The following is a 20,303-nucleotide window of genomic DNA, read 5'->3' as shown; positions in this document are numbered from 1 at the left end:
AGAGTAACAGCTTGAAGCAACTAACCTGTGAGTAGTTGATGATCCCTTTAAATAGCACTGATGGGGAGTTCCTTGCTGCTGCTGAACCTGTGCTCAGCTGTTGAAGTTAAGGCAGTGTTAGCTCGAGTGTCGTGTTCTGAAATGGCACTGCTGGTGTCAAATCCACATCGGACACCGATTGGCACCACCATCACTGACTCGGCATACTTCTGATGCAAGTTCCCGGCAAGCACACATCTCAACAACAGTACGTGAGTGCAGTGCCACCAATTAGGTGCTCTACCAAGTAAAGGATGCTTAATGGTTTTCCCCTATGCTCAGAGCTAGTGCCAGGAGTTACTGGTAGAATGGAATCGCTGTATTCAGGATACTCAGTATTCACTATGATAAATCGTGATATTAATAAATGACAATCTACCTGCAAGAAGGGTTTCCCTCCCTAGTCAGACATATCTAGTATGATATTTAAAAAAAAGTCATAAATTATGTTAAAGAATTCCATTCGTGACAGAAGACAACTTATTTTGCCCAGGAACATGAAGGTTCCATTGAAATGATTGGAAACTGTGAGGGCGTAATTTTCCCTTCCCATCAGCCATGGGAATTATAGCGGGCGGGGGCCGGACAATGCAAAGGTCCATTGACCTCGGACGGGAATTTCCGGCTTTGGGGCGAGCGCAGCCAGAAAATCCCACCCCGACAGTAACAGTACCCTAACTCGCCCAGCAGACAACTGACAGAATCTGACTGGTTGACTGTTCCACTGCTCACTAAATTTTACTTTTTGTTGGAATGGGTAGTCTATCTAATTATATAATTTTTAGACCATAAGATATAGGAGCAGAATTAGACCATTGGCCCATCCAGTCTGCTGCTCCATTCAATCATGGCTGATAGGTTTCTCAACCCTATTCTTCCACCTTTTCCTTGTAACCTTTGATCCCCTAATCAATCAAGAACCTAATCTATCTCTGTCTTAGATATGCTCAATGACCTGGCCTCCACAGATTCCCTATGGTGAATGCTCTGGTTTCCTCCCACAGTCCAAAAGACGTGCTGGTTAGGTGCACTGGCCATGCTAAATTCTCCCTCAGTGTACCCAAACAGACGCCAGAGTGTAGCAACTAGGGGATTTTCACAGTAACTTCATAGAATCTCTACTATGCAGAAGTAGGTCATTCAGCCAATCGAGCCTGCACTGTCAACAACCCCGGGCCCTATTCCTGTAACACCATGCATTCACCTTGCTAACCTCCCTGACACTAAGGGGCAGTTTAGCATGGCCAATCAACTCAACCTGCACATCTTTGGAGTGTGGGAGGAAAGCCAGACACAGAGAGAACAGTCAGTCACCCAAAGTGAGAATTGAACCCAAGTTCCTGTTGCTGTGAGGCAGCATGCTAACCACTGTGCCACCGTGCTGCCCCACTTCATTGCAGTGTTAATGTAAGCCTACTTGTGACACTAGTAAATAAACTTAAACTCTGGTTGGAGGAATTCCTCCTCATCTCAATTCTAAAGGATCATCCCTTTACTCTGAGTCTGTGCTCTCGGATCCTAGTTTCTCCTACTAACAGAAACATCTTCCCCACGTCCACTCTATCCAGGCCTTTCAGTATGCTGTAAGTTTCAATGAGGTCTCCCCCCTCATCCTTCTAAACTACATCACATACAGACTCTGTCTATATAGGAAGGAGGAACGTCCACATACGTCCACAGGGAAAAAAATGAAGGTAGTGAGGGGGGGGGTTCCACTTGTTGATGATCTTCAGAAATACGTGCAAGAGGTGCGGAATGGGGAGATGGGAATAACAAAATATGCTTGGTGCTGAGGTGCATCACATTAAGCATCTGAGCATGCTTCCTCAAGGAACAGAAGATCGGAAGGCCAATTTTTTTGCCATGACTGGGATGCGGAAGGCTGAATGGACCCAGCTGCCACCTGGCTGCTAGAAAAGAGAGGGGAAATTGGATGGAGGGTTATCCAAAGTCACCCTATTGCACATCGCAGGAGCTTGCTTTCGAGCGGTATTTATGAAAAATGGTTTTGGAGCTGATTACTTACTTACGCTCTGGGCTGAGGAGGATTGGAATAGGTGCAATAAAGAAAAAATGGAAAAAGGAAAATAGAGCGAAAAAGAAAGTGAAGAGATTACTTGCCTTAATCCTAGCCTGCACTGTTGGAACCCCTCAACGTTCTGCTAGAAGCTTGCCATACCTGGAGCACAAATGCAAATCATATTCTTAATATATCATTATACCTCGTGTTAAATAAGGGTTTTGACAAAGAAGAACGATCTGTAGGTCAGGCATCATCTTCCAACGCTTCGGAATTCGATCAGGAAGTGAAGGAGAAAAGGAGGAGAGGAGGAAGTTGGTGTAACCAGACCTCAAGGTTAACTGCTCAATATTTGTTCATTAACCATTCACGCATCTGTTCAACTTTTTCCTTACGTTTTGGTGTGTTTCTCTTAGCACTATTTGCCAAAATAAGCACATTATTTCAGCCTACCTGCCTTAAAGAGGTACACTCTCATGAAAGAGTGTAAAATGCAAGATAAATTTTGTCATGTCACTTTGCGCTTGTAACAAAATCACACACTTGCCTTATGTTTGTGTCTCCAGTCGAATATAAAGAGGTCCGCTAAACACTTACACATGGAGGCGATGCCTTTCAAACCATACAATAACTCCACAATGAATTAAAAATATATATCACACTCTACACACTCTTCCTCAATGGTCACAGAGATACCGCTCCACACAGGTCACTATTACTTGACAAGTAATTGTTTTCAGCAGAGTTGAGGTTATTGAAAGGTGCATGTCCCGCAGCGCTGGTTTCCACAGACCTCACTGAGCAAAACTGTCATCAGTCCAGGCAGCATCTCATGACTTTGACGTAGCTGGGATTTGGCAGTTGGTGCCAAAATCACACTTATAGACCTTGGGCCTTCCTTCGTACTGTAGCTGTATCAACACCAATCCTAAACGGTACAGAAGATCAAATCAGAATGCTTCGAAATAGAAGTCTAACTGCAGTAACAGAGCTAAAAGCAAATCACTCTAATTTATCCTTCCATAAGACAGGTTGCTTTCCTTTTTAAACTCATTGAGTGACATGGTGACACAGTGGTTAGCACTGCTGCCTCACAGGGCTAGGGATCCGGGCTCACTGTTTGCATGCTCTTCCAGTGTCTGTGTAAGTTTCTTCCGGATGTTCCAGTCTACTCCCACAATCCTAAAGGTGTGCTGGTTAGGTGCTCGAGCCATGCTAAATTCTTCCTCAGCATTCCCAAACAGGCACCGGAGTGTACCAACTAGGGGATTTTCACAGTAACTTAATTGCAGTGTTAATATAAACCTGCTTGAAGATACTAATAAATAAACTTTAACCTTTAAATACCTATCTGGTTCCCTAATGTCCTTTAGGGTAGGAAATCGGCCGTCCTTAACTGATCTGGCCCACATGTGACTCCAGACCCATTGCAATATGTTTGAGTCTTAACTGCCTTCTGAAATGGCCTAGCAAGCTGTTCAGTTCAATGGCAATGAGGAATGGTTTACAAATGCTGGCCCAGCCAGTGGTGCTTACATCCCATGAAAGAATAAAGAAAAAAAAGGTGGCAAAGACTGGGTATGTCTTGCTCACAGCTGGCATTAGAAGTCAATACTTAGGCTATTGAAGACTGCTTTTGTTTAACCTGTGCATCTCCAATGTAACAAGGTGCCATTTCTGGCACCATGCCATGCTACATGCCCCATTCCATTCTGAGTCAATAAGGGTGAATGTCCAACAAGTTGGCACATTCTTAAACTGTGTTTAAAACACTGTTAAAAAAGGCCCTTTTATGCTTTAAATTTTTAGACTGCCCAAGTAGAGGTACCATTCAGGATCTTAGTTTACATTATGCTTGGTTTCATTGGTGAGAACATTGAATCCAGGAGTTGGGATGTCTTGTTGAAGTTGTACAAAACATTGGTAAGGCCACACTTGGAATACTATATACAGTTCTGGTCACCCTATTATAGAAAGCATATTATTAAACTAGAAAAAGTACAGAAAAGATTTACTAGGATGCTACCAGGACTTGATGGATTGAATTATAAGGAGAGGCTGCATAGACTGGGACTATGCAGAGTAGGAGGCTTAGGGGTGATCTTATAGAGATCTATAAAATAATGAGGGGCATAGATCAGCTAGCTAGTCAATATATTTTCCCAAAGGTAGGGGAGTCTAAAACTAGAGGGCATAGGTTTAAGGTGAGAGGGGAGAGATATAAAAGGGTCCAGAGAGGCAATTTTTTCACACAGAGGGTGGTGAGTGCCTGGAACAAGCTGTCAAAGGCAGTAGTAGAGGTGGGTACAATTTTGTCTTTTAAAAGGCATTTAGACAGTTACGTGGGTAAGATGGGTATGGAGGGATTTGGGCCAAAAGCGGGTAATTGGAACTAGCTTAGTGGTTAAAAAAAAGGGCAGCTTGGACAAGCTGGGTTGAAGTGCCTGTTTCCATGCTGTAAACCTCTATGACTCGATGACCAAAAATACGCTTTGAGTCCTCACACTACAAGGAATCCTGTTCAAACATACCAGCATCCGTCTGCCCTTTCATTGTTAGGTAGCGAAGAACCACACTGTGCCAGTCAATGACATCTTCAATTTGCATCGGTCCATTTTGTCGTGTGCCTCTTAAGAAACCACCTGTGGAGAAGCAATGTTGGAAACTAGATTTACCATATTCATACCTGGCTAAAATTAGAAATATTCTACCATCAGTATTTGGTTTTAAACTTTACACTATTACAAATGTTTTGGATTTACATTTATGCCTATTTTTTCTTGACTGCTCAACTCCAGTCATATATTTAGAGGCTTTTAAACTAGGCAGAGATCAAGCCAAGCTCATAAAAATGTCTCTTCTTTTGATTAACGTTGCTTTCACAGTTCTTTTGTCTTTCCTTGGCTATTTCTGTATTTTATCTTAATTGAGGAAGCTGTAACATGTCTTTCATCTAATTGTTCCCTAGAATTCAAGTTCAGACAGCTATACCCTGCTTTTAATGCATTCCTGAGTGGCAACACGCATCTTATAGATTTTTTTGCCTCATCATAAAAAGGTACAGCTATTTCTGTGAACGAAAGTCTTCTGGAGAAAGAAAGTCTTGCAATGCAAAGTAAATATTCACTTGTGTGTCACACGGAAATAATAACCACTATTAGCGTGATGCTGATAGGAAAACAAGCATTTTAATGAGGCGCGCAGGCTAATAGTATGCTGGTGTTGGGGTGTGGGGGGAGGGGGCTCAGGAGACAAAAGGTGTGCATTCTAATATCCTGGGGTAGAAAACATTCTTGGAGGTGATAAGGACGAAGGGGTTGCACAAAATAGGCTGTGTCAAAAATGTCACCTATGATAACATAGAAACTAGAAACAGGAGTAGACTACTTGGCCCTTCGAGACATTCACTATGATTATGGTTGATCATCAAATTCTGCTTCTGACTTCACCTCATATCCATTGATCCCTTTAGCCCCGAGACCTATATCTAATTTCTTCTTGAAATCAGACAACATTTTGACCTCAACTACTTCCACACATTCACCACCCTCAGGGTGAAGAAATTTCTCCTCACCTCAGTCCTAAAAGGTTTATTCCTTATCCTCAAACTATGAACCATAGTTCTGGAATCCTCCACTATCGGGAACATTCCTTTCGAATCCACTCTATCTAACCCCTGTTAGAATTTTCTAAGAGTTTCTAAGTTTTGTAGAAATTTCTATAGACATTTAGAAGAGTGAGCGGGGATCTCATAGAAACTTCTATAGAAACGTCTCATAGAAATTTCTATAGAAGTTTCTGTGAAATCTTCGCTCACTCTTCGAAACACCAGTGAATATAAGCAAATTACTGCAAATGCTGGGATCTGAAACCAAAAGAGAAAACGCTGGAAAATCTCAGCAGGTCTGGCAGCATCTGTACTGAGAGAAAAGGGCTGGCATTTCGAGTTCAGATGACCCTTTGTCAAAGCTGGTGAATTGCCAGTGATATAATCTGAACCGACTTAGTCTCTCCTCATGTGACAGACTGCCATCCAAGGAATCAACCTGGTAAACCTTTGCTGTCTTTCCTCTATAGCAAGGACAGTCTTCCTCAGATAAGGACACCAAACAATATGCCAGGTGCGGTCTCACCAATGCCCTATACAATTGCAGTAAAACATCTCTAGTCCTGTACTCAAATCCTCTCTACGAAGGCTAACATACCATATGCCTTCTTTATTCTACTTGACCTGGTTTAAATAAAACTGAATGTCAATTGACCATATAATACTCATCCAAAATAACTGTCCATTTAGTTATACCAGCCAGTTTTGAGTCTTGTCAATTTTTATGTTCACATATTGAATGGGAATGAACTTACTTTGAAATCTCTCTCAGGCCGCTTTCTGGTCAGAAAGAATATAGTAACATTAAAAAGTAGGACAAGAGTCAAAACATCAACTTTGCTTCCCTCTCCATGGATAATGCTAGATCTGCTGAGCTTCTCCAACATTTTCTGTTTTTATTCCAGATTTCCAGCATTTATTTAAGAAATGTAAGCCCACCAACGCCTCTACTTCCTCACGAGGCAAAGGAAATTCAGTATGTCTGCTACGCCTCTCACCAATTCTTACAGATACAACATAGAAAGCATCCTTTCCAAATGTATCACGGCTTGGTACAGCTCCTTCTCTGACCAAGACCACAAGAAACTACAAAGAGTCTGAATGTAGCCCAGTCCATCACTTAAACCAGCCTTGCATCCATTGACACCGCCTACACTTCCTGCAGACTTCCTGCTTTGTCTGTATAATGCGCAAGAAACAATATATTTCACTGTATACCAATACATGAGACAATAATAAATCAAATCAAATCAAAATAAGAGAATGTTATGCATTTTCCGCCATGACAAATCTTTGGTTTCAACTCCACTTTCCTGCCTGTTCTCTCATATCTCTTGATTCCTGAGTGATCTTAGCTTAAATATAGTCACCAAATGGCACATAAAAAACATCTGCAGTGCAGAATTGCAAAGATTCACAAGCCTTTGAGTGAAGAATTTTTTCTACCTCTCAGTCCTAAATGATCATGTGCTCCCATGTTTTAGGTTCCCCAACCAGCAGAAACAATCTCTCCGTGTCTACCCTGTCAAGCCCCAATCACAATCTTGTATGTCTTAATCGGATCACTTCTCATTCAACTGAACTCCAAAGTGTATCAGTCCAACTTACTCAGCCTCTCATCACAGGACAATCTCATAATGCAGGAACCTTCACTGTACTGCCTCCAAAACATGCATATCCTTCTAAAAATAAAGAGACCAAAACAGTATACAGCACTTAGGTATGGTCTTAACAATGCTTTGAGCAATTCTAGCAAGTTTTTTTTATTCTAGCACTCCAATCCCCTTGTAATATAGGCCAACGTGTCATTTGATTTTCTAATTGCTTTCTGTACTTGCCATTTTTTGATTTTATATATAGCAAAATACTGTGGATGCTGTAATCTGAAACAAGAACAGAAAAATGCTGGAAAATCTCAACAGGTCTGACAGCTTCAAGCTCTGATGAAGGGTCATCTACACTCGAAACATTGACTCTACTCTCTCTCCACAGATGCTGTCAGACCTGATGAGATTTTCCAGCATTTTTTTAACTATTTGATTTGATTCGATTTATTATTGTCACACGTATTGGAATACAATGAAAAGTACTGTTTCTTGCATGCTATACAGACAAAGCACACTGTTCAAAGAGTACGTAGGGGAGATGGAAAAGATAGGGTGCAGAACATTGCATTACAATCACAGGTAGTGTAGAAAAAGATCAGCTTAGTGTAGGGTAGGCGTATTCAAAAATCTGATGAGAGGAGGGAAGAAGCTGTTCTTGAGTCGGTTGGTACGTGATCTGAAAGCTTTATATCTTTCTCACGATGGAAGAAGGTGGAGAAGAGAATGTCCGGGATGTATGGGGTCCTTGATAATGCTAGCTGCTTTTCTGAGGCAGCGGGAAGTGTAGACAGAGTCAATGAATGGGAACTTTGTGTTCCTGATGCGATTATACCTAAGTCCCTATGAACAACCACATTTTACAAGTTTCATGCCTTTAAAAAAAGGCTTTTGCTTCTTGCTACTAGAGTGAATATAGTCCACCTACCATTTTTTTGCAACAACAAATAGAACTACAGTATCTAAATATTTAGTGAGAGTGGAGCAGCTATATGAAATGCAATGCTCACTTATGGCTATTCTTTCTGTTAACCCCCTTGATTGCCACTAATGGCATGAGCTTGCTGCAAAGCTGCTGGACTCTGATTCATTGCTTCAATTGCTAATTGTTTTTGAAGCCCAACATCAAATCTAATCCAACATAATCCGTGCTATCTTCTATTCCCTGAAAATTGATGCCTTGATATAACATTGGTACTTCCATACAAAAGGACATGCCTAAAGTACCTTCGGGAGAGACTTGTGGTGTTCTCTTTGAGGTGTTTCGTATCCAACCAACAGATGTGTGTGCCAACATGTCGATAGAGCGTGTGTCCGATATTGTGTCAAGGTCATTTTCTTCATTCATTAACTCCCTGGCCTCTGTGGAGCACAGCTTACCTATGGTTTAAGACAACAAGAAAACAAGTTATGGCCTTAAATTCAATATTCCACCATCCTGAAAATGGGACTTGGCTAAACTTATTTGAGAAGGAGGTAGGTGTGGTAAGTACTGTCAGTAAGCAATAAAGCAACACTTCCCCGGGCCTAAAATAACCATCGGAAATTAAATATAGGCCAGTCTGAAAGAGAAAAGATTGGTTCATGTTTCAGAACAGCTGTATAAAACATTGTACCTGAAAACTAGCTTTTTCAGAGCTCTCGGGTGCCATTGAATAGGTAGCCTTGATCTAAAAATTGAAACAGAAGATCTCCTTCCAACCACCACCATGGACATCAAACACCCGCCTCCAAGCCACCAGTGGCAGCATTGTAATGCCCTACAACTGTGTCTACCCCACTCCAACACCGGCATCTCCACATCGACAACTGCAGGTCAGAAGGATGGTGGAGGGAAAGCAGCAATTGAGGTAGGTTGGGGGGTGTGCTCTGCCAAGGGGAGCCTGCCTCCTGTGGTGGGGGAGGGGGTTGATCACGGTGGGGAGAGGGCTGCCTCCTGGGGGAGGGTCCGATCGCGGGGGGCTGCCTTCCAGGGAGGTCTGATCGAAAGTGGGCTGTCTCCCCAGGGGTGTCTGATCGGGGGTGGAGGGAGCTGCCTCCCGGGGGGGGCTGATTGGGTGGCATTTGCCGGGGGGGCTGCCTCTCAGGAGGGGGTCTGATCGGGGGGCATCTGCCAGGGGGGCCTGCCTCCCAGGGGGTCCGATCTGGGGGAGGGGGTCTGCCTCCCAGGGGGTTCTGATCACGGCTCATCCCCCCCACCTCGGCTCTCTCTGCTGGTTTTGTTTTTTGTGCCTGGGCGTGCTGTTTCAGATTGTTTTTCGAATTGCGGATGCGCGGTTCAGAGCTCCGAACGTTCCGGCAGCACTAAGCCCCGCCCACAGCGCGGACCAGATTGGAGCCGGCAAAAAGCGTATGGGCGCGCTGGGAGGAGGATTCCGGGCCCGGATCCATTTTATGTCCGGATCCGGCCCTTAGCCTCTGATTGGTAAAATCGGGCCCCATATTTCCCTGTGATGTGTGTTAAGCTAATTAACTGGTAGTTTCCTGTTTTCTGTCTCCTTCCTTTCTCGAATAGAGGAGTCCAGTCTGTTGGTCCTTTCTTGTTAATTCCCCTGACAGTTGGAGAAAGGAGGGAGTATGAGAAGTGAACCTCCTGTCTGTTTTAAGAGCAAGTTTTCTCAGCAGGACTGACAACAAGCAGCTTAGGGAGGAGACCTAAGTGGGGTCCCTCTTACCCCCCACCCCCCACCTTTCATTTTTCCAATCCGCTGGGTAAGCTACGAACACTGTCTCCTGACGTGATGATACAGGACAGAGATTTCGTAAAAGGATCTAAGCACGCATTACTACCTCCTCAAGAACAAACAACTTAGTCACCTACATCTTTAAATCTGAAATATCGAGAAAAAAGTTGAATCATCACACCATGTACTCTTGTACTTTTTCTTTACAAGTTCATAAGATAGAGGGGCAGGATTAGGCCATTCGGCCCATCAAGCCTGCTCTGCCATTCGATCATGGCTGATATGCTCCTCATCCCCATTTTCCTGCCTTCTCCCTATAACCTTTCAACCCATTACCAATTAAAAATCTGCCTAACTCCTCCTTAAGTTTACTCACTGTTTCAGCATCCACTACACACTTTGGGGTAGCAAATTCCAGAGATTCACAGCTCTTTGGGAGTAGTTTCTCCTCAACTTTATTTCAAATTTGCTACCCCTTATCCTAAAACTATGATCTCTCGTCCCAGAATGCCTGACAAGAGGAAGCATCCGCTCCACATCTACTTTATCCATATTTTTTATCGTCTTGTATACCCCAGTTTGATCTCCCCTCATTCTTCTAAATTCCAGAGAGTATAGGCCTAAATCGTTGAATATCTTTGACAAAGTTGGGCGCTTTGACAAGGGTCATCTGGACTCGAAACGTCAGCTCTTTTCCCTCCTTACACATGCTGCCAGACCTGCTGAGATTTTCCCGCATTTTCTCTTTTGGTTGTTGAATTTCTCTTCATAAGACAAATGCCTCATCTCTGGAATCAACCGAGTGAACCTCCTCTGAATTGCCTTCAATGCCATGATATCTTTCCTCAAATATGGGGACCAAAACTGTGCACAATACTCCAGGCTATGGACACTAATTTGGCCAACCCCACTCTGTATTTTGTATTTGCATGTGTGTGTGTTTTTTTTAAATCAGTGTCACAAGTAGGCTTACATTAAAATTGCAATGAAGTTACTGTGAAAATCCCCTAGTTGCCACACAGTGACTCCTGTTCCAGCACACTGAAGGAAAATTTAGCATGGCTGATACACTTAACCAGCACGTCTTTTGGAATGTGGGAGGAAACCGGAGCACCCGGAGGAAACCTACGCGGACACTGGGAGAACATGCAGACTCTACACAGACAGTGACCCAAGCTAGGAACTGAACCCAGTTCCCTGGTGGTGTAAGGCAGCAGTGCTAAGCACTGTGCTGCTGTGCCGTGTGCATGTATATACGTGTAAATGCTGTGTGTATCTTGTTACTTAATTAATACTTAAGTATTCACTGAAATGAAAAGTATAATCTTTTCAAACAAAAGCGTGTTTTGGTCAAACGAGGACAGGTCAAAGAGGGGAGCCGTTAGACATGCTCAGAGCAATGGGGGTGGTTCCTCCAGCCCATTGCTGGGTGCCTGGAACTCGTTGCTGGGGGAGGTGGTGGAAGCAGATACGATAGTGACTTTTAAGGGGCATCTTGACAAATACATGAATAGAATGGGAATAGGGGGATTTGGTCCCTGGAAGGGTAGGAGGTTTTAGTTCAGATGGGCAGCATGGTCGGTGCAGGCTTCGAGGGCCGAAGGGTCTGTTTCCATGCTGTAATTTTAGTTTTGTTCTTTCTCCCATTCCCAGCCTCTGCCTTTCTCCGGCAGCCAGGTTTCTGGTGCCATCAGCTCTGTGCTGAATTTGTGGCATGCAGGTGAATTAATTGTTCAAACAGCGTTTTTAATGCATTTGAATATCATTAGCGGGACTGCGACTGAAGTCTCTGGGACCCCAGCGTTTCTACCCCACCAGGAATGGTTCACTCCAACAAGGTTTGGTTTTGCTTCCCACTTGCGGGGAGCTGGTGGCCTGATTCCGCTGGAGTGAAAAGAGGGGAAATCGAGGCCCCCACCCCCCCCCAGAAAGGGTCAGGCGCTGGGGGAGTGCCCCGTAGGGACTGCCACCTTGACAGTGCCAGCCTGGACCCCTGGCACTGCCCAATCAGGGGGCATCTTGGCACTGCCCACCAGGCATAGGGCAGTGCACAGGGGGGTGGGGCCTAAAGGGGGGGGTAGGGCTTGATGGGGGATGGGGCCTCTGGCCATTGGTGGGGGTGGGGTCCCACTGTCACTCTGCATTTTGGACTGAATGACGGAGGGGACAGGCCAGCCATCGAGCATGGCCACCAGGGTGGGATGGGGAGCAGTCTGTTGGAGGGGTTGGGGCGGCAGGGAGGGGTGTTGGGACTGCAGAGGGAGGATCGGGGTTGCAGCACTACGGAGGGGGGGTGCTGCCAGTGGGGTGGGTGATCAGGGTTGGGGAGGGAAACTTGAGATTGGGGCTGTGGGGAGTCGTGGGAGTTGATGGTCGAGGCTGGCCTGAGCATGTTCGGGGGGCTAGCGATCGAGCCGTGGTGGGGGGGTGGGGGGAGGTTGCACGGCTGACAAAGCGAGGGTCGTGGGGCTGGCCAGCGATTGAGATGACTAGCAATCAGGAGGCCAGCAGACAGGGGCCATTGCGCGTGCACCAATCTTGGTGCTGACAATTTGGCGCGTGCGCAGTGGCTCGCTCAGCGCTATGCTGCCGGCCTCTCCAGTGGGAATGGGCTCTGGCCACTGATTTTTAGACTGATTCACTCTAGTGCACTCTGCAGTGCACAGAGTGTGGGAGATTCATTTTGAAACTCCCACTGAAGAAACTAACGCAATTTACTCCAGTTTTTACGCAACGTTGACACTTAGAATTCTTTTGGGAGAATCGCGCTCCCCCTCAATATATTTAATGTCGCTATATTTATATTGTGCTGTTGAAGCACCAGTTCAGATGCATGAATAGCTCTTGAGGCACCTGACAAAATGCCCCAAAGTCTACCCCAATGTCGATGCATGTGGCATGTTGCCCAATTCGGCAATTATGGTGAGGATTGATTTTAAAGGAGACTGAGTAACAGTAACTGTTACAGACACTGATGGGGAAGCTGGGTAGAGGTGAAGAGGAAGAAGGCAGGCCATGCACAACTAGGCCAAGGATCAGTTCATGACTCATAGCATCTGGTGATCTGTTCATTCGCCTCTCCTGAAATGCTATATGGAAACACACGACACGAACAGTTTGATTTGGAAAACAGTTTCACTCATGGAACGTGGGCGCTACTGGCTCCTCCCTATTCGCCCTTGAGAACAGATGGTGAACTGGCCTTTAGAACCTCTTGTGACATCTTCCCTTTTAATAGAGAAATAGAAGGCATGCAAAACATAAGAACATAAGAAATAGGAGCAGGAGTAGGCCATCTAGCCCCTCGAGCCTGCTCCGCCATTCAGTAACATCATGGCTGATCTGTCGTGGCTCAGTTCCACATTCCCGCCCTCTCCTCATAACCCTTAATCCCCTCGCTTATCAAAAACCCATCAACCCGCGTCTTAAAAATATTTAGCGAGGCAGCCTCCACCACTTCAACGGGCAGAGAATTCCAGAGATTCACCACCCTTTGAGTGAAGAAGTTCCTCCTCAACTCCGTTCTAAACCGCCCCCCCTTTATCTTGAGGCTATGCCCCCTAGTCCTACTGTCCTTTCTGAGCGGGAAGAGTCTCTCCACCTCTATCCTATCCATCCCATTCATCATCTTATATGTCTCAATGAGATCTCCCCTCATTCTTCTAAACTCTAACGAGTACAAGCCTAGTTTATTCAGCCTCTCCTCATAGCCCAACCCCCTCAACTCCGGCATCAGCCTAGTAAACCTCCCCTGCACTCCCTCCAAGGCCAAAATATCCTTGCGTAAGTGCGGCGACCAAAACTGCACACAGTACTCCAGCTGCAGCCTCACCAGTGCCCTATACAGCTGCAGCAAGACCTCCCTACTTTTATATTCAATCCCCCTCGCTATGAAGGCCAGCATCCCATTCGCCTTCCTGACCACCTGCTGCACCTGCAAGCTGGGTTTTTGCGACTCATGCACAAGGACCCCGAGGTCCCTCTACACTGTTGCCTGCTGCAGTTTTTCGCCACATAAATAATAGTCCTTCCTACCATTATTCCTACCAAAGTGGACCACCTCGCACTTGCCAACATTAAATTCCATTTGCCAGTTCCTGGCCCATTCGCCCAGCCTATCTAGATCCTTCTGCAGACTCTCAACACCCTCCGCGCAATTTGCCGTTCCACCAATCTTGGTGCCATCAGCAAATTTCGACACCATACACTCGGTTCCCTCCTCCAGATCATCTATATAAATGGTAAATAGCTGAGGCCCCAGCACCGACCCCTGGGGCACTCCACTAGTCACCAACCGCCAATCCGAACAGCACCCATTGACCCCCACTCTCTGCCTCCTATTTGACAGCCAATCCTCTATCCACGCTAACACCCTACCCCCAACTCCATGTCCCCTGACCTTCTGCAATAACCTCTTGTGAGGTACCTTGTCAAACGCCTTCTGAAAATCCAGAAAGACCACATCCACCGGCTCTCCTCTATCCACCGCCCTAGACACCCTAAAACAAGGCTCAATTTCACAGCCAGACAAATTGAGTTACAATCAGTAATGCAGAAACCAAACTCCTGACAATTAAGGTTGACTCTGACAATGAAATGTACTGCAAGGGTGGGTGACTGCAATAAAACCTGGTCTCTCATTAATTTTTTACTTTTTGAGGGGATGTGAGTATTGTTGGCAAGGTCACTGCACTGAGATTAGTTTTGCATTCCGGATTTTATTGAATTCAAGTTCCATCAGTTGTCATAGTGGGACTTGAACCTACATCCCCCACAGCATTACCCTGGGTTTCAGGATTAGTAGCTATTACTACTACATCACCATCTTCCCCGTCAGCAATGACTATGAAACTATTGTTCATGGTTGTAAAAACCCCTCTGCTTCACTGATGTCCTTTAGGGAAGGAAATCTGCCATCCTTACCTGGCCTGACTTACATGTGACTCTAGACCACAGCAATGTGTTTAACTCTCAATTGCCCAAATAGCCTAGCAAGCCACTCAGGTAAAGGGCAATTAAGGATGGGCAAAACATTCTCGTCTAGCCACTGGTTGGCACCTTCTGCCTCACAGCGCCAAGGACCCAGGTTCAATTCTGGCCTTGGGTGATTTTCTGTGTGGAGTTTACAAATTTCCCCGCGTGTTTCCTCTGGGTGCTCTGGTTTCCTCCCACAGTACAAAAATGTGCAATTTAGGTGGATTGGCTATGCTAAATTGCCCTTAGTATCTCAGGATGAGTGGGTTAGGGGGATTGGTGGGATAAATACGTTAGGCTACGATAAGGGCATGGGTAGAATGCTCTGTCGTTGATGCAGACTAATCAATTTCTGGCTTGGCTCACTGTCTATTCAGGGTCTGCATGCTCTCCCCGTGTCTGCGTGAGTTTCCTCCGGGTGCTCTGGTTTCCTCCCGCAGTCTGAAAGACGTGCTGGTTCGGTCCATTGACCATGCTAAATTCTCCCTCAGTGTACCCGAACAGGCGCCGGAGTGTGGCAACTAGGGGATTTTCACAGTAACTTCATTGAAGTGTTAATCTAAGCCTACTTGTGACACTATTGAACAAAGCTGATTTTAAAACTTAATTTTTAATATCTTTAAATTAAAGTTGTGCTTTCTTTTCCAGAATTCATTGTTTTTTAGTGGAATGAATACATGTTTACTGGGGTCTTTGTCAGCAAATGTCTTACATCTTAAACATCAGTGTCTAAAATGGCCCCTTTTACTCTTACAGTAAAATAAACAAGCTTTCAGCTGCAAGTTTAAACATTTTCAACAAGTTCCAATGAGAAACTGCTGCTGAAGATGTGAGTGGACGAAAGCTTAACACATTTAAAATAAACAAGTTAATTTCTGGGTTGAGATAACGGGCACATGAATGTCATCTGGAAATATTAAGTGCTTGTTTTCTAATATCAGCCACAGTCATTCTGGCCTTATTTGGTCAGCTATTGGAAATTTCTAAATGCTTTAAAGTGGCTGGCCCATTGGTTTAATGATTCTGTTAACAATTATATTACCTGTAATACTTATTCCAGAAATCTGTAGGAGCCCAAGTTTCTGAACTCGATTTATCCGCTGCCAAAATGCAACTATACTAGCATGATATACTGGGTAATTTGAATACTCCATGCAGATTATCTAGGTCATCTGTCATACTGAACTTCAAGGATATAAAACAGAGCAGCATTTGGTCTCACTTGCTTGTTTGCTGTCCTCTGATCTAAAATCTTCCACAAAACGGAGTCAAATCCGTAGTTTTATGAATGATCCAGACCACAGTGAGGATATTGCCCTGGAGAAGGGGCAGTGTTGAGTCAGAATAGTACCGGAATTCTACTGCCTCGCCCACCCAATGTTCGTAAGATCCCGCTTGAGGCCAATGGAAGATGCCATTCTGCGAGCCTCGTCCACCATGATTCTGGGGCAGACGTGCTGGTAAAATTCCAGCCCAGGTCACAGTAAACTAAGCTGTAAGCAACAGTTATGTAAACTAGGCTTTGCCTTGTTGCGATGTAAGATTATGGAGCTGACAGAGTAGCGGTCTTCCAAATTCTAAAGTTCAACCAAATTGTTGATTTTGACAAATTTGCATTTCAGGGTTTAGTGTGAAAAGAAGTTTAAAGAGGGAATCCACTGAACGTGACTTCACAGTGTGGAACTGTGTTCAAAAGGACTGATGATTAGTGATAAGTAATTGCAACAGTGTAAGTTTAAGTTTATTTATTAGTGACACCAGTAGGCTTACAGTAACACTGCAGTTAAGTTACTGTGATATTCCCCAGTCGCCACACTTCGGTGCCTGTTTGGGTACACTGAGGGAGAATCTAGCCAATCCACCTAACCAGCACATTTTTTGGACAGTGGGAGGAAATGCATCCAGACACACATGAGAACTTGCAAACTCCCCACAGACAGTGACCCAAAGCTAGGAATCAAACCCGGGTCCCTGGTGCTGTGAGGCAACAGTGCTAACCACTGTGCCACTGTGCTGCCCCACTGTAGAACAGATGGTCCAACTTTAATTCCTTTCCTGGATTATCCTTAGGTAAAAATTTAGACGGAATACTTTTGTAGAAACAATAGACTGGATCCTAACCCTGCCCCCTTGGTGGGAATGGGATGGGTTAAGAAAGTGGCAGAGCACTGATGGCTGCATTTCTGATGCATTTGCCACTGCATTCATCTTACCTGCAGTGTCAGTGCTGCTGCTGCAGACAAACAGGAGTCACAGGTAAATTTAAATCTTGGGAGTCAGATTGCATCATCTGGAACCTGATGTGATCTAATTTAAAGTGTATATATCAGTGTCACAAGTAGGTTTACTATTTGTCTTACTACAATCTTTCAGACTGTGGGAGAAAACTGGAGCACTCAGAGGAAATCCATGCAGACAACATGCAAACTCCAAACAATCGCCTGAGGCTGGAATTGAACCTGAGTCCCTGGTGCTGTGAGGCAGCAGTGTTAACCACCATGCTACTGTGCCACCCTAAGCAGTCACTCATAACAATAATTTTCAGTGCTTGGCCCATCTTGAAACCTGGTACAGGCAGTGCTGTCATCAGAAAAGGTGAAAGTAATTTATCATTTTTAACCTTGTAGGTTTCCTTGTGGCTCTGTAGGTGCTCCCCAGAGCCTCTCCTTGGGAATCCCTTCCTCTGCTCTGATTGCCTCAGGTTCTTCCTGCATCCCCCAACTCCCTAACTCACCTCCCCTAAATCCTCTTACCTACATAGCATGCCAGATCAACTCTTAAGCCACCAGTGGCATCCACCCTTCCAGCTTACACGCCAATGACACCCCCCTCTCTATTCTCACTGAGACAGGGCAGGGGGTAACTTTTGAAAATGTCCTTTCGGGAAGGAAATCTGCTGTCCTTACCTGGTCTGGCCTACATGTGACACTAGCCCCAAATCAATGTGGTTGAATCTTAAATGCTCTTGGGATGGGCAATAAATGCTGGCCCAGCCAGCAATGCCACATCCCATAAACCTATTAAAAAAAATGGCCCTGAGAATTGAATTTTGCCACAGCTCTCACTGTCTGAGACATCAGATGCTTTGCTCTCTGCTTCTGTTTCATTGGGATTGAAAGTAACCAAAATTACCAGGGTTTACCCAACGAAGGAAGAGACCAATGGACCTATTATTCTCATTTTGGACATGAAAAATCTCCGATGATTGCAATAATGCTGGGAAATTTCTCACATACCGAATCCAATTTTCAGTCTATTGATGCAAAGTGTACATATGCAGTGGTGAATCTGAAACGGGGAGGGATTTTCCGGCCACGCTCCACCCCGAAACCGGAAAATCACGCCCGAGGTCAATGGGCCATTCTGTGGTCCGCCCCTCACCCGCTACGATTCCCATGGCGGGAGGAACGGGAAAGTTCATCCACTGTGTATTCTGTTAATTAAAGTTCTCAGTCTTACATCCTCGGAGAATTGACTAATTCAGATCAACAAGAGTTACAGCCTGTCATATTAGTTCTCCTATTGTGATGGCATTAATGTCTTACAGCACGGCGGCACAGCGATTAGTACTGCGGCCTCACAGCGCCAGGGACCCCGGTTTGATTTCCGGCTTGGGTCACTGTCTATGCAGAGTTTGTACTTTCTCCCCGTCTCTGTGTGGGTTTCCTCCGGGTACTCCATTTCCTCCTACGGTCCGAAAGACGTGCTGGTTAGGTGTATTGGCCATGCTAACTTCCCCCTCAGTGTACCTGAACAGGTGCTGGGGTGTGGTGATGAGGGGACTTTCATAGTAACTTCATTGCAGTGTTAATGTAAGTCTACTTGTGACACTAATAAATAAAACTTCAGAGCATTACACTATCACCTGGAAAATGCTCAAATCTGAGCTTCACTGGCTTCCTTCTGTTCTGAAGATTCAAAATTACATTTCCCATTTTCTACCTGTCACTGCTCATAAGTGCACTTCTTCTTTATCCTAATTTCTATTTTCTATGACGCTAAAATAGGTGATATTGTATACAGTGCGGATGGTTATCAGAAATTGTAGCAGGATCTTAATCAGCTGGGTAGTGGGGTGAGAAATGGCCATTGGAGTTCAATACAGATAAGTGTGAGGTGTTGTATTTTGCAAAGTGAAATCAAGGTAGAACTTTCACAGTGAATGGTCATACCTTGGGGAGTATCATGGAACAGACAGTAGGACTAGGGGGCACAGCCTCAAGATAAAGGGGAGGCGGTTTAGAACGGAGTTGAGGAGGAACTTCTTCACTCAAAGGGTGGTGAATCTCTGGAATTCTCTGCCTGTTGAAGTGGTGGAGGCTGCCTCGCTAAATATTTTTAAGAAGCGGGTTGATGGGTTCTTGATAAGAGAGGGGATTAAGGGTTATGGGGAGAGGGCGGGAAAGTGGAACTGAGCCACAACAGATCAGCCATGATCTTATTGAATGGCGGGGCAGGCTCGAAGGGCTAGATGGCCTACTCCTGCTCCTATTTCTTATGTTCTTATGACAGACCTTGGAATTCAGGTGTACAGTTCTCTAAAGGTGGAGGTAAAGGTAGATAGAGCAGTGAAGAAGACCTTTGGCATGCTGGCCTTCATCAGTCAGGGCACTGAGTATAGAAGTTGGGAAATAATGTTGCAGTTGTACAGGATGTTGGTGAGGTCGTACCTGGAATATTGTGTTGAGTTTTAGTTGCTATTGGAAATACGTTATTAAACTGGAAAGAGTGCAGAAGGGATTTACAAGGATGTTGCCAGGACTCAAGGGACTGAGTTATAGGGAGAGGTTGGACAGGCTAGGACTTTTTTCTTCAGACCGTAGGAGACTGAGGGGTGATCTTACAGATATATATAACAGAGATCTTACAGAGATCATGAGAGGCATGGATATGGTGAATGCACTCAGTCTTTTTCCCAGGGTTGGGGAATCGAGAACAAGAGGGCATAGGTTTAAGTTAAGAGGGGAGAGAATTAATGGGAACCTGAGGAGCAAATTTTGTGCACAGACGATGGTATGTATGTGGAATGAGCTGCCACAGGAAGCAGTTGAGGCAGAGACATTGACAATATTTAAAAGGCATTTGGACAGATACATAGATAGGAAAGATTTAGAGTGATATGGGCCAGATGCAGGCAAATGGACCAGTTTGGGCCGAAGGGCCTGGCTCCATGCTGTACATTCTATGATTCTATGATTTATCGCTCAATAAACAAGACAAAAACCAAATTTGGATACAAATCCACACATCCATCCAGCCATAGAAGCACTTTGAATTTCCACATTTAAGCAGCTTGCCCTCATTTAAGCCCTCATCCAGATCCACCCCTGCCATTGACTTGCCTAGTCTAGCCGAGTCTATTTTCTATCCGTTTA

At 44.9% G+C, this 20,303-nt stretch overlaps 1 protein-coding gene across 1 annotated transcript in view; it reads right to left on the bottom strand.

Annotated features, from left to right (window-relative positions):
* Positions 1 to 1,746: 1,746 nt before the first annotated feature.
* trpn1 (transient receptor potential cation channel, subfamily N, member 1) overlaps positions 1,747 to 20,303 on the bottom strand; it is a 208,366-nt gene continuing 189,809 nt past the window's right edge. The window contains exons 27-29 of the mRNA XM_080194604.1: positions 8,498 to 8,650; positions 4,591 to 4,701; positions 1,747 to 2,987 (exon numbers count right to left, since the gene is read on the bottom strand). Coding sequence (XP_080050730.1) covers positions 2,890 to 2,987; positions 4,591 to 4,701; positions 8,498 to 8,650 — 362 coding nt within the window. The 3' untranslated portion in view covers positions 1,747 to 2,889. The remainder of the gene's footprint in view (positions 2,988 to 4,590; positions 4,702 to 8,497; positions 8,651 to 20,303) is intronic.

This window comes from Carcharhinus amblyrhynchos, chromosome 8 (genome assembly GCF_965287045.1).
Source record: "Carcharhinus amblyrhynchos chromosome 8, sCarAmb.v2.hapA, whole genome shotgun sequence".
NCBI lineage: Eukaryota > Metazoa > Chordata > Chondrichthyes > Carcharhiniformes > Carcharhinidae > Carcharhinus > Carcharhinus amblyrhynchos.
The sequence above is the reverse complement of the archived record's forward strand: the minus strand, read 5'-3'. Positions and strand labels throughout refer to the sequence as shown.